The sequence below is a fragment of the Chrysochloris asiatica genome, unplaced genomic scaffold (genome assembly GCF_000296735.1).
Source record: "Chrysochloris asiatica unplaced genomic scaffold, ChrAsi1.0 scaffold00037, whole genome shotgun sequence".
Classification (NCBI taxonomy): domain Eukaryota; kingdom Metazoa; phylum Chordata; class Mammalia; order Afrosoricida; family Chrysochloridae; genus Chrysochloris; species Chrysochloris asiatica.
The window spans coordinates 1,224,890-1,238,919 of NW_006408555.1; the positions used below are offsets into that span (position 1 = coordinate 1,224,890).

The window sequence follows — 14,030 nt, forward strand, 5'->3', positions numbered from 1 at the left end:
GTCCCCTAATGGTCTTCCCGGTTAGATAGACATTAGGGGGAAGCTGTGTGCAAAATGTCACCCTCCGGGGCTCTACAGTGTCCTTGCCTAGCACCCCTGGGAGGGGGGCTGCTCTCTCAGGAGCTGTGGTTGACTGCCCCCAGTCCCCAGCCCTCTCGCAGGGAGAAGTGGCTCTTGGCCCCGCACCTACCAGGACACCACCCAGCACTGGTCCAAATTTGTGCCCTGAGTCGGGGGGTCAGAGGGGGGCAGACCACCTGGCAAGCGGTCCCCAAGGCTGTGGTTATGACTGGGGCTGGTCTCATTTCCACACCTACTCAGGCTGTGCGCACTACTCGGAAGGCTCTCTCTTGAGCGGGATTTTGAAGCTGGTCAGTCGCCGCCCAAAGAGCTGACTAAGGAGGTGGCTCTGGGACTCGGCAGTATGGAGGGCACGGGGGCTGGGAGGGACAGCCCTGCCTCTCCTGGGGGATCCGTGTGGGGGTCTCTTCTCTGGGGCAGCCATAACCAGACCCTCCCTCTTGCGCCGGAAGCCCCCATGGCCGGGAGACACCCTCTGGCTGCTCAGTCTGGCATTGGCAGGAGGGACTCGGCTGGGGACCGCTTGCTTCCGAGGGTTCCGGGGAGGCCTGTCAGGCACAGAGGGGTCTCTCCCCAGACTCTCCAGGGTTTCACTCCTTGTGGGTCCTGGGGCGCGGCCCCTCCTCTTCCCCCCAACAGCCCACATGCTCTCTTTAGGGCCAAGACTGCCTCCAGGCCCCAGTTCCCTGCCTCCCTGGGGCCCCAGGCTACAGCCCTTGGCTGGGGCTTGGGGAGGAGGCTTGGCTGGTGGGGGACTTGGGCCCTGGCAGGGGGGCTTGCCAGGGGTGGTGGCCGTTTCACTTTGGAGCTGCCCGCTGGCCGGCTGGGGCTGACTGCCACCCCCTACTATGGGACCGTGTCGGGGGTCCCCACTGCCCTGGGAGCTGAGGTCCAGTTTGACTTTGGGAGGTGTGGACCTTGGCCTGTCCTCAGTGTCCCTGGCTGGCTCTGCAGTGGCCGCACTCAGCAGGACCTTCCTTGGCGGTGCCACAGCTGTGAGACCTTTGCCATCAGCTGGACCCCGGGTACTCCTGGCTTTGGCAGCACCTCCTTTGTGGGGGGCACCCCCTGGGCCTCCCTCGGCCACCATGTGGCTCCTGGGCACCAGCTTCTCTCTTTGGATGAGGGGGGTGTCTTCCAGGGATGGGCCAGGGGCACACTTGTGGGGTGCTCTTGGCTTCCTGTGCTTCACCCAAAGTAGATGAGGAGCCGTCTTGTCCGCTAAGTCTTGGCTTCCGGCCCCCGGTGGGACATCGTGTGGGTGAGGGGGCAGACGGCTGTCAGGCGGAGCCTCATCCTCTCGCCCACCTTTGCCACCAGCTGGGGCTGCTGAGGAAGGAGACAGGGGCGGAGGTAGAAGCTCCGGGCAGTCAGGTGGCGCGCCGTCCTCAGGGTCCAGCGATCTCTCCTGGGTCTGGGACAGTCCCTGAGCAGTGCTTAGAGCTGGCTCCGGGAAGAGAGGATACAAGGCTTCGGGGGACGCAGTGTCTGGGGCGGGGCTGCTGTCCAGGGATTGTGGTCCATCCACGCTGGATCTTGGGGCACTGCCGGGCATGGTTACCCGGCGCCGCTTGCTCGGCAGCGTGCCCTCGAAAGCCGCGGCCTTCTTCCCAGGGGCCCCTGGCCTCCTCACGCCTCGAAAGGCGAAGGGCTGCTGCCCAAGCCTCCGGTGTTTGTCCATATGACGATCGAACTGTTCTTTCTTGGCGAAGGTGTAGTTGCAGGCGCTGCAGATGAAGGAACGCTTGATGATGCGCATGACGGTGGCACAGAGCTCGCAGGCGTACAGTGGCGTGGCCGGCCGCTCGGCTTCTCCCTGCGCCGCGTGCTCCTGGCTGCGGTGGGCGCGCAACTGGCTGTGCTCGGCATAAACCCTTGGGCACTGCGGACACAGGAAGACGCGCTGTGGGCTGTGCACCGCCAGGTGGCGCTGCAGCTTGAAGGGCTTGGGGAACTGCTTTCCGCAGTGGTGGCAGTGGCGGGAGGGGTCTTTGCAGTCTGCATGCACCGGTGTGGCTCTGAGGAGGGGTTCGTTAAGGGAACAATGATCGGAGGGTAAGCTGGGTGGCGCCTTATTGGAGCTGGACAGAGCGAAGTTGGGTGGGCTCTTGATGGCCAAGACATTGGTATTGATCACGTCGCCGCCTGGCGTCAAGGTGCCATCTTGGTCTGAAGGGTTGGCCCTGGGAAGTTTGGGTGTAGCCGTCGCCTCCCGTGCAGCCTCTGGGGAGCCCCCGTTGACTTTGGGGATGGCGTTCTGGCCCCTGTGGGGAAGGGAGACCTGCCCTACGATGTTGTTAAGGAAATGTGGGAGGAGGCTGCCCTCCTCCACGCAGCCGGACAAGTCCCCCAGGGATGTCCGCGCATGGCCCCGGCGGGCGAAGCGCACAGCGTGCTCACGAAGGTGTTCGTTGTACATCCAGACGTCGGGCACCTGGTGCAAGCACATGCCGCAGGTCCACAGGCCGGCCTTACTTTGACCATGCTTCTCCCGAAGGTGTTCTCGTAGCAGCTGGCGTGAGCCGAACCTACGCTCCACACACATGTAGCAGGTGGGCGGCGGCGAGGGGCTGTGGGCCATCTTGTGGAGGTCCAGCTCGCCCAGGCCTCCGAATCGCCGGAAGCACACCCTGCACTTATAGGAGCCCCTCTTGACTCTCGTCTGGGGGTCTCGATTGGGGTCTCCTTCGGCCACTTCTGACCTTGTGCCCTGTAGCCCCTGTGAGCTCCTTCCTGCCTGGAGGTTTAGAAAGTGCGAGCTGGGAAGCCCCCTGGGGTCTTCACAGGATTCCAGAAGGGACAGGTCTTCCATTTCAAACTTGGTGCTAAAAATGTCAAAATCCAGGCCTGGGAACGGTAGCATGTCCGCATTCTCCGGGGATCGGTTATCACAGCCTTCTTTCTCCAGGCTAGGGGGCTCGGGACTCATTTCCCCCAAAGAAGAGGTCTCATTGGGGGAGTTTTGCAGCTCCAGGCCTGGCCAGGTGGCTGGGACTCTGTGCAGTTCGGGGAGACCCTCTGACATGTTGTCTGGGTGCTTCTCCTCCGTGGGGGTGGAGGAGGGGGAGGGCCCCTTCTCCGGCTGCTCCAGGTCCCACACGCTGGGTCCGGGACTCCAGGGTCTGATGTCCGGCACCTTGCTACTGAGGATGCTGTCCACTAGGAAGGCCTCTGGCAGGTCAGAGGCATCATTCTCCCAGAGCTCCTCGGGGGACAGACACGGGGAACCACAGTCTCTGAGGTCTGTGGGCAGGCGGGTGGAGCACAGTGGGGTGGTGTCCCCCACCTTGCTGTGTGGCTCAGGGGTCGGTGGTGGCTTTGGCTTCTTCCCACAGCGCTGTCCGTAGACACGAGGGTTCTTCTTTCTCACCAAACGGTCGCCCAGAGGAAAGAGCTGAGAAAACGAAGTCTCATCATCAAACAGCCCCAGGGGACCCACAAGACCGGGGCTGGAGGCTCCTGACAAGCTGCTCTGGATATGATCCCCAGCCTCTGGGTGGCTCAGGAAGCCCTGGGGGCTACAGTTGATAGGGCTGCTCGATTTGGAACTGGGAGACTTGGAGGCACCTTGGGGCTCTGAGGAGAGCTTACATGTCCCCATCATGCCTTTCCCTGCCCAGCTCTTGGACCCCCGGCCATCATCTGCAGCCCTGCTCCTGGCTGCCTGAGAGGGTTTCCTGCCACTGCCAAGTATGGCTGCATCCCGCCCCGCCTGGTGAGGGGTCTCCTCCACGTGTCCCATCACCCCTGGCTCTGGCGTGGCAGCACGAGAGGGCTGTAGCTCATCCTTCTCCTGCTCTCCCTCTGGTGAGAGGCGGTGGCTGGGGCGAGCTGGGTAATTGGCAATCGCACTTGATGGATTTGAGTCGGGTCTATCTGAAATCACATCAGGAGAGACTTGAGGACAGCTCTCCTCCGAGTCAGAAGCCTCGCTCTTCTTCCGGAACCTTTTCACGCTCACTTTCCCCCATTTTTGATGTGACTTCTTAGAGTCGCTGGGGAGATGCTGTGGCCTTCTGCCTTGTCTCTGGGATGCTCTTGTCTCTGTGTGCTTGGCTCTGGGTATATCGTCCTGCACTCTGCCTGTCTTCCTGGGTCTGGGGACTTGAGGCATCACACTTGCCTCTTGTCCCAGCAGGTCTGGGGTCTGTGGCTCAGGGTGAGGTGAGGAACCTGGTGTCCCAAGAATGCCGTGGCCCTGCCTTGTCTCCACAGGAGTCTCTGTTCCCAGACTGTCCTCAGGGAAGCTCTGGCCAGAGCGTGGCCTTGATTTATCTTTCCCCGGCGTCTTTCGGCCTTTCTTTCCTGGGGTCCGGGTGATGCTGGCTGAGGGTGCCCCATGAGCAGAGAGACCAGTTTGGTGTGCTACAGATGAACCGTTGCGATGCTTCCTGGCCTTATGCCGGCTCAGCCCAGGCCCTGAACGGAAGGAAGCCCAGCAGACCTCGCAGGTGACCGCGGGTGTTGAGGCTTGACTGGTACCCTCTGTCCGATGGCTGTGCCCTGAGGACTGGGGCTTTTTTTGGAAGCCCTGGGACTTCTGCTTGGAGTCTTGGGGACATGGGGGGTCTCCCCCAGGTGCTTGGCAAGGGACGTGTCTGTGGCTCTCAGAGTGTCCAATGCCAGGTGACTTGCAGTCCTCTCCGACCTCAGACCCTATGGCCTCTCTAGGACACGGGCTTGTGGGTTTGGCTGTGACTTGCTGACCTTCTCCGGGGCCTAGAGGGTCTGAGGAGGCACAGTGAAGTTCTGGGGACACGATCCTGGGGTCCAGTGTCTGCAACCCTCTAGTCACCTCTGTGCCATATGCAGTGGGAACTCGGGGACCCCTAGGGGCCTTGCTGGTTCCTCTCAGGGAGACAGCTTTGGCTGGGGGAGAAGGCATTGTATGGGTAGGGGACCTCCTCAGCCTCACTTTCCGGGGCTCTTCTTGTATTCTGGGAATACTGTTGTTAGAGGAATGCCCTCCATGGGCAGGGCTCACGTCTGGCTGGCCCCCCGTGAGGGCGTCCACTAAGGGATTGTTGTCTGCTGGGCCTCCCTCAGGGCTACAGGGGCTTGTCCTCCCTGGTGGGGGCTCAGCTGGGCACTGCACATGACCGGGGGTGCACTTGGCCCTTTGCAGGGGTGTCTGGGTAGGGGGAGGGGCTAGCAGATGCTGAGGGCACTGGGGGTCCCCACAGGATGGAGATGCTGGGAGCAGTCTCCCCTTGCCTTGGACTCCTGCAAGCACAGAGAGAGGGTCCTCTCTGGGTAGGGGCTCAGGGCCATGGGTCCCCTGGGGGGATGCGGAAGCAGTTGAAGGTATGCAGTCTGCTGGATCTCTGATGGGGTCCGCCGACCTCTCTCTAGCAGATGGCAGCCACTTTCGGGGGCCCGGCCTGGCCACCTTCTCTGCCACATGGTCATCATGCCCATGGGTAACCGTCAGGGCCAGGAGTGAGGTCTCCTTGTCAGGCGACGTGGGACTTGGGGGGTTCTCTGCCTTGTACTGTGGACTCCAGGCCACTTTGTCTCCCTCGAGCTGTTCTCTGAGCCTGTCCGTCCCCCCAGCGTGCCTGGTCAGTGCTGCCCCAGGTTTGATCTTGGCAGAGGTGAGCTCCTCTGGGTCCCCTTGCTCTTCTGGCTGCCACTGGCTGGGTTGGCCTTGTCTCTCTGGGGCCTGAGACTTGGCTTGGCTGACCGAGCCCAGGCATCTATCTGCCTCTGTTTCTGGAGGATGTCCGGCCACTGCACAGGCAGTTGTCCCTTGGCTGTGGGTCACGCAGCTACTGTCCAAACCATCCCCTCCTGGACCTGAGGGCTTGCTGAGCTGAGGAAACTGGGCTCCACCTTTGCTCTCAGTGGCTCTGGTCACTAGGAGTCGGAGCTGACCCAGGGGACTGGCGATGGGGGACACAGGTTCTGGTTGCACCTCTGCTGAGTTGGACCCCTTGTTACCCAGTGAGCATTTCTGGGGTGCATGGCAGTGTCTGCTACTAGAGGGGGACATGGCCCCCAGAGGTAGACTCCCACCAGCTTGGCCCTCCATACCAGGTATTGAATGGGCGATGGGGCTGTAGCAGGTCCCCAGTTTGGCATCTTGGCACGGCCCCCCTGCCTCGAGGGGCTCTGGGCACTGGATTCCTCCCAGTTTTGGGGGATGCAGCATCAGGGTCTCCCCACTTGGATGTGTTCTGGTGGTCTCATTACTTCTAGGGAACCAAGGCTCTTGGTCTGGGCTGCGTTCCGTTGTACCGTTTGCATCAAGAGGGGGTGGGATCAGCTTGAAGGTGGGGGGCGAACTGTGGTCTCTCTGGGCTTGCGTGGGCTCCGTCTTCTGGTCTCTGGCTGTCTGGGGAGATGGTTGAGCAGTGTGGCTGGGCCCAGAGGGGCCGATCGGAGCTTCTTGGACACCAGGATGCAGGACCACTGCCATGGTGGGGTGGGAGGCTGAGTCTCCCCGGGTTCCTTCCTCGGATGCCACCATCATTCCCTGATGATCCTGACAAGGACTTGACCTCCCAAGACTAGCAAGGCCATCTGTCAAGAGCGGGCCACTTGCTGGGTATCTGCTGCCCACAGGCTCTGAGTCCGGTGGCATGGGAGCCTGGCACTGGGCCGTGCTAGTCTGAAGCTGGCTCTCCAGCTCGGTGACCAGCCGCTTAACTTCTAGCTCCTCCTCTGATGTGCTGCTCTCCAGGTCACCATGCTCTTGTCCCTTCCCCGGCAGGGGGTGTAGGCTGGCCACTGAGGGCCCCTCACCTTGATACCTCTGGCCACACGACCTTCCACCCAGGGGTTCAGGGCACATGTCGCCCAGCACTGACCAGACCTTCTCAGGGGTACACTGGGGTTCCAGCAGGGGTCTCCTCAGGAGTGGGGTGGTACAGGTGGGCGGCACGTGGTTGTCCTTGTGTGCCAGCCGGGTGTCATAGATCGGGGGATGGAAGCCGTCCACGGGCAGCCTGCTGAAGAGTGAGGTGGACTCCAGGGTTAGCAGGGCCTGTGTGTCACTGGGCTTGGTTACAGTGGGCTGAGAGACATTCCTGGGAGACTTGGGTATGAGGGGCCTGGTGTCCACATTGTCCTGGCAAAGGCATACTCTGTGGACTGGCCCGTCCTGGGCTGAGGGTTTGGAGCCCAGGTCTTTGAGGCAGGAGCCGTCCTGCATTTTGGACCCAAGGAGGAAGTCAATGCAGGGGCGTCCACAGGGCTGGGGACCTTTTTTGGCAACAGAGACCCCCACAGGGTCACCTTCAGAATCTAGAGGCTCCCAGCCCAGACCACAGCTCTTCACAAGCAGCGTGGTAGGTGCCGGGTGGGCAGCATTCAGGGTACTTGTAGTGGGCATGAGACCTTCTCCTGGCTGGGACTTGGGGGGCGGCCCTTGGTCAGGAGAGAGCAGGGGCTGGGCATCTGCACCTGAAGGTGGGGTGTGCCCCCTCTGTTTCATGCAGGCAATGATTCCTGATGACTGAGGTGGACTGGGATCTTCTCGGCCAGGTTGGGGCTGCTCAGGGGCTGGGGGGCTGCTGCCTTTGACTTCGCCGTTGCTGAGGGACAGGTGAGAATCCTCTACAAGTGAGGAGCTGCCAGTGGGGGCTTCTCCAGCAAGTTCAGCATGCGTGGTCTCTCGGGAGACCCTCAGGAGTGGGCACTTTTCCTCAGGGGTCTCTGTGCTGGCACCCCTGGGCACTGTCTCCCCCTGGGGCTCTGCACCGAGTGCCCCTGGGACCCGGGAGTCCCTGTCCAGTCTAGCTTCCTGCCTCACAAGCTTCTTGGGTGTCCACTGGTTTTGCTCCTCTCTGGGACCTGGGGTCCCCTCCACGTCCTTCCGCTTCTCCCCTCGTCTGCCTCCCTGACAGCTGAGGCGAGTCCGGACTTGGGCCCTGGTTGCCTGCTGCGGAGGACCAGGTGGAGCTCCCGGGCCTTGGTCCTCCTTTGCCTCGGAGGTATAGTCATAGTCACCAAGCCAGCTGTCAGTGGGGCAGGGTGGGGGCTGGGCGGCCACCAAGGAGACGTGGGCAGCACGGCCTCGGCCGGCCCGCCGTCGATGAAGCTCGTTCTTCTGCCGCACAATCTTGTGGATGAGCTCCTTGCTCCAGCGGCCGCTCCGTGTTGTCCGCCGCCGGCTGAGTTTGCTGCGGGGCAGACGCGGGCACCGTGAGCTCTGGGTCCGTGTGGGCAGCGGGCTGGCATTCAGGGTCTGGCCACCTGTGTCCGCGTGGCCCCTGGGGGCCCGGGGGGTTCGTGCTTGGTGCGGGGGGCTGTCTATTCTTCTGCCTTTCCTCCTGGGTCTCAGCCCGATGGCCCTGGAGCTTTCTCCTGGCCCCTGGGCTGCGTCCAGTCCCTCTCGGAGCAGCTTGAACCGCTTACCCCTCCTGGGGGGCCTGGCCCCCTCTGCCTCTGGGGGCACCTGACCCTGAGAGCGGGTTTCAGGTCTGTGGCAGGGTGTGCAGTCCTTGGCTCCAGGGCTGGGGGCTCTGGGCTTCAGGGTGGACGTCGGGGATGGCAGCAGAGACTGGGCCCTGGGCTCTGGAGTCGGCCCTGCTTTGGTCTTGGGGGTCTGCCCAGCACTGGGGACCCTGAGGCCTAAAGGGTCCTCATCGGTAAAAACGTCGATGAAGCTGCTGTCAATCTCGGGGGGCTGCGAGGGGTCGTCCAGGCCATTGAGCGCCTCGGTGATGAGACTGTCCAGCTTCGCCACATCCTCCAGGTCCAGGTCGGAGGCCGGCAGTGGCAGGGGGGTGGCGGCGAGGCCCTGGAGGACGTCCCCGTCCGACAAGAAGCCGGCCAGTTTGGTGTGGCCCAGCAGACTCGGGTGGTGTGTGTCAGCTGGGGCCCTGGGCAGTGGACCACAGAATTGACGGTGCTGCAGAAAGGAGGCCAGGTTACAGAAGTTCTGCTCACACTGCCGACAGGTCAGCAGCACATCCAGCTGGTCCAGGTTGGCGCTGCTCAGGGGGAAGTGGTGGGCTGAGTAGGGAAGGGGCTCCTGGGGGTAGCCTCCCAGGGCCGCTCTAGCTGAGTCCGGGCCCACGCTGGTAAACGGTACCTCCTGCAGGCTCTCCAAGGCCCCATCGGCCCCCAGAGCCTCCTCGGGGAACGGGAAGGCCTTGGGCTCAGGCTGGTAGTGGATGGGGAGGGTGGTGAGGGGCTCTGAGGGTGGGAAGGCACTGCTGCCCTCCTGGGGGTGGGCGGGAAGGGGGTGGAAGAAGGCCGAAGGCCCTAGCGGTCCGGGCAGCTGGCCCTCCTCTGAGCTGGGGTTGGCTGGGCTGCTGGACAGTGGTGACAAGGAAGAGCAGGAGCTGCTACTGGCCGCGGTGGTGGCTGGTGAAGGAAGTGGAGACTCACTCGGGGAGGCACCCACTCCTCTGGGCAGGGGAAGACCAGGAGTCCCTCGGGGTGAAGCCTGCGGTGGGGTCACCCCGAAGAACAGGGGCTGGGTGCTGGGGTCCTGCAGGTTGCTGTACGGAAACAGCCCTGAGGGGCTGCTGTTGGGGGTCCCGGAGCCGTTCCTCGGTACTGTCAGCTTCTCTGCTGTCCCGGCTGTGTGGCTGGGGCCGCCCAGGGCACCTTGGCTGTTGCCTGGCCACTCAGGGGCCCTGGTGGAGTACGGCAGTTGGTTCAGTAGCTCCATGGGTGTTGGCTGGGACCCAGGAGCCGGGAGCACAGGGGACCAGGGCAGTGGGGGGCTCTGTGGGAGGCAGAGTCTCTGACCTTCAAAGAACATGCCCCTGGCTGGGGCTGGGGGTGCCGGGGGCACGGCAGGGTAGGGGGCTGTGGTGGGGTCCACTAGGGGCAGGACTTCACTGGCCCCTTCCCATAGCTGGGGTCGTGGAGTGGGAGCGGGTCTCGGGACGGCCAGTTCCTTGTCCAGAGGCCCCGGGCTGGTGCCCAGGCTGCTGGGCCCTGGGCTGTTGTAGGGTTTACCCAGAAAGTGCATGGGGGGCAGAGGGTTTAGGGGCCCCCTTGGACTGGCCGCCCCATCGTGGGCGGACGGTGGCCTCTCGGGCAGGGCTGGGGTCAGGCTTTTGTGTAGACTACCTGGGAAGGGGCTGGGGGTGTGGGGAACAGCCCCAGGAGGGGAGAGAGTCCTACTGAGATGTTGGGGTGCATCGAGGCTGCTGGCTGGCCCGGAGTATGGGGGCAGCAGTGGAGGTGGTGGCAGTTGGGTGGGGCCCACTGGCCCCTTGGGCCATGAGTGGGGAGTTGGGTGGAAGGTAAACGCTCCATCGTCTGTGTACTTGTGCTGGGCCCTGTCCACCGCGAAGGCCTTTGGGCCAGCTCCGTGCAGCACTGGGAAAGGACATTGAAAGGGGCCCACCCCAGCTCCCGGGCTGGGCCCACCACCTTCAGGGAAAGTCTCGGGCTTGGTGGGCGGGACCCCGAAATTAGCAGCTGGGAAACTGTTCTCGGAGGCAGGAGACCAGACGTCGGCCCTGCCAGCTGGAAATTCTGTGTAGGAGGCGGGTCTGCTGGGCCCTTGGGTCCGGGGGGCTCTCAGGGGCGGGGGCCCAGGCGTGGGGCTGGGTGAGGTATAGTCGGTGGAGGTAAAGTGGGAGGGGGTCTCTGGAAAGCACCTGTGAGAGTTGAGCTCTTTACACGGAGGCCCACTCTTGGCCCTCGGAAGGCTGGGTGTTAGGGGGGCTCCCGTACCTGGGCGTCCCTCAGGGGTCTCGTTCTTTGTGCTGGTGATGCTCAGCCTGTAGAGTTGCTGGGGGCCACCATGCTCCCTGCCTGGTCGTCGGACTCTCGTCTGAGTGTGGCCCTTCCCGGGGGACCCCTGGGGGGCGCCCCCTTTTCCGAGCTGCCATGGGCTGCTGCTCAGAGTCCTGGGCCCCACTTCGCTGGCCTGCCTTGGCAGAGACTTCGGGGGCTCTGTGGCCTGGACCTCACTGCCCACCTCCTTTGTGCCCTTGAGGCTGACCTGGGTGCTGCCCTCCTTGGGAGGCTGGGAGGTACGCCCCGAGTCTCGTCCAGTTGTGGCAGGGGGCAGTGCTCTGAGGGGCTGCTCCGCTGGCATAGCCGCTCCGTCTGAATGCTAGGAGGATGTAGGGGGCATAGGGGGACCACAGGGGATGGGCCGGGTGGGCTTGGGGGCCATTGTCCACCTATGGAGGTTCCCGACGAAGCTGGCTGTCATGGTGTCGGCACGATGGAGCCTGGAAGAGAAGGACAGTAATGAGTCCGGCAAACGGGCTGGCTGGTCCCCAGCATGGCGTGCACATGGACCTGGTTGTTTCCTGTGGAGGCGGCGGAGCCACTGTGGCTGGTACGGAACCCCATAAGGGGAGGGGTCCTTCTCTCAGAAGGTGTCTTGGGGAGATAAAGGAGGGGTTTTTGTTAGACTCAGCAAGAGATTCCCTAGAGGGAGGGATGGAGAGACAGAAACAGAGGAAGAGAGACACAGAGAGAGATAGAGAGGCAGAGGAAATGAAACAGACAGAAAGAAAGACACGCACACAGAGACAGACAGCGAGAGAGTGAAAGAGATACAGAGAGAGAGAGCCCTGTTGGGGTTGCAGTGGTCTGGAAACACCGTGGGGAGCAAGGGAGTCCACACATGCCTGCTTGTCTCAACTTGGACAGCCGAGAGGATCAGCCCGATAGTCCCTCTGTTTCTAAATCCTGAGGGGCTCTGGAGAAGCCCCTTCCTGTCCCTGAGCGTCGGTCATCTCCTCTGTAAAATGGGAGGGGGTTGGGTTTAAGGGGCTCCAAGGAGTCTCAAAAGTGGAGGCTCTAGTTTAGGGCTTAGCTTGGAGACCTCTCCTTCCCATTTAGCAAGGCCCAGTCCCACGCACAGTCCCTTGCTAGAGCCCGTTGTCCGGAATGAACTTGTTTTGTCTGTGGCATGCCTCTGCTGACACCGACTCACAGCCAGCGCAGGAACTGGAGGCTGAGTGCTGAGGTGGTGGACTGACCACCAGACTCTGGACCATCCGGTGTCTGTTCAGCTCTGAGCTGAGGTGAGCTCAGAATGCTAATGAGGGAGGGTTGGGAAGTTAAAAACGGGGGCCTCTGCCCACTCCATCTGGAACTACCTGAAGTCTCCCACCAGGGCCTGTCCTCCCAGGCAGCTTCTCCTGACATCGAATGTCCCCACGAGTTTTCTGTCCTATGCCGACTTTATTGGGAAAACTCGTCATTCTTCAGAGAAGCTAATCTAAGTCATTTGGTAGAGGAAACAATTACATCAGACAAATTCATACTAGAGTGTGAAGAGCTTCACCTCAAAACCCCCAGAGAGGCTGTGCTTAAGCTGCCAGAGAGCCACGATCATGCCCAACAAATTCATACTAGAGTGTGAATGGTTACATCTCCAGAGAGGCTGTACTTGGGCCTGTAGATGCTGTTACCAGAGAGATGGGAGAAATTCGGCAGATTTGGAGGAGCACTTCTGTAAGAATCTTTGTAGGGTTTAGACCTAGCCAGATGAGCTCTGAAGTGGGCCCATATCTGCAGAAGGTGCATAGGGGATGCTATTTTGAAGGAGGGAGGTGTATCTGCCGACCCACAGAGCTATCAGAACCCCCAGCAACCACACAGGAAGTGACTGTAGGGGTGGAAATACAGGCAGTTTCGCATCTCGGGGCCCCTCCTGGGAGAACAGGGCCTCCTTCCTGCAACCACTAGAGCTTGAACAAAGGGGAGCCCAGGCCCGGTCAGCACCTGCACTCTGCCAGCTCTGGGCTTCTGCCCTGGGAGACCTGCCGGGAAATCCCATTTGGGTTCCTTGGGGACTGGGCAATGCTAGGGAGCCCTGTGAGCGCAGTTCCAGAACCATCCAGGAGGTGGCGTTGGATGGTGTCTGGCTGGACTCTAACAGATAAGTAAGGCAGGCATGGGATTACTTGTGCATGCGCACTCATCTCTGGTGAACAGACTCACTCTTGCACCACATCAGAGAGTCTGCCTCTGTCTGTCTCCCAACCCCACAGCACCGTCTTACAGACTCAAAGTAATCTCTTAGCAAATGTACAATCGCTGTTAGGGAGCGTACTCACTCAGCAAGGTAGGCACGAGATTACTTGTACTTATTCGATAATCTGCAGAGAACTGTTTCACACAGATTTCACCACGACTCTTCGCTATAGATCATAGTAAGCATAAGTAAGCCTGTGCTTACCTTTCCTACTGAATATTTTGATTCTGATCTCTGTGGTGGCAGACCCGTCCACCCGGCTGGCCTTAGATGAGGGTGAGGGGATACTGGCAACCTTGAGCAGACTCGGGGACTCATGCTGTCTCTGTGGGGTGTGAGTGGTCACTGGAGTCGGCCTGGTATCAGGGACTGGCTCTTGTCTCAGCACTGTCTTTCTGACACCTGCCCAGTGCCAGGCATCAGGAGGAGCAGGCAGATGACAGCAGCTGGTCCTCCAGCCTGCCTCAGTGCACCGGGTCGGGGTGCTGGCACACAGAGGCTGTGGGGACAGGAGAAGACCACTGGAGGGCAGCAGGGAGCCTTCTGGAGGAGGCTGCCTCTGAGGTTCCTGGGTGGAGCACTTGGGACTGCAGAGGGGTGTCTGAGGGAACCAGAAACAGTGTGCACTCGCTTGGGAGGGCGGCCAGTGTGTGGCTCCGAGCAGGGTGGCCACAAGAGTGGCCCCAGCTCTCATGTAACCTGCCCAACTTTGGGCATCAGTGAGCTCTGTGAAGCAGAAAGCCTCACACTGCCAGAGATACGGCAAGCTGTTCAGAGAGGACCAGGCCTGGCCTGCAGGGCCCAGGGTGTAATTTTAGAAGTCGCAAGGCAGGTGGACTCTCCACACAGGGGCAACAGCTGGGGTTCCCCTGAGGCCTGAGAAGGTCTTCCCTTAGTCCACAGCCTGAGGCCCCAGGAGAGGGAGAAGGAAGAGAGGGGGCTAGACCCACCATGGCTACAGAGTGATTCCAGGGCATTGATGCCAACTCCCATCATGCCTTCACACATCACCCAGTCCCACCAACCTGGCCTCATCTGTAAC

The 14,030-nt window shown here is 61.6% G+C and overlaps 1 protein-coding gene across 1 annotated transcript; it reads right to left on the minus strand.

The window, feature by feature from the left end:
- Positions 1 to 331: 331 nt before the first annotated feature.
- On the minus strand, positions 332 to 11,089 carry ZNF469 (zinc finger protein 469). Its single transcript, XM_006860274.1, has 2 exons — positions 8,119 to 11,089; positions 332 to 8,031 (listed from the first exon to the last, which is right to left on the minus strand). The coding sequence occupies exons 1-2, from the start codon at positions 11,087 to 11,089 to the stop codon at positions 332 to 334; spliced, it is 10,671 nt and encodes a 3,556-aa protein (XP_006860336.1).
- Between the last annotated feature and the right edge of the window lie 2,941 nt (positions 11,090 to 14,030).

Excerpts from the sequence above, each read along its gene's own strand:
- ZNF469 (XM_006860274.1), bottom strand. The coding sequence starts at position 11,089 with ATGCCAGCGGAGCAGCCCCTCAGAGCACTGCCCCCTGCCACAACTGGA. Across the intron at positions 8,032-8,118 it reads GCGGCAGAAGAACGAGCTTC|GTGACTATGACTATACCTCC; the intron begins ATCGACGGCGGG and ends ACAGCTGGCTTG.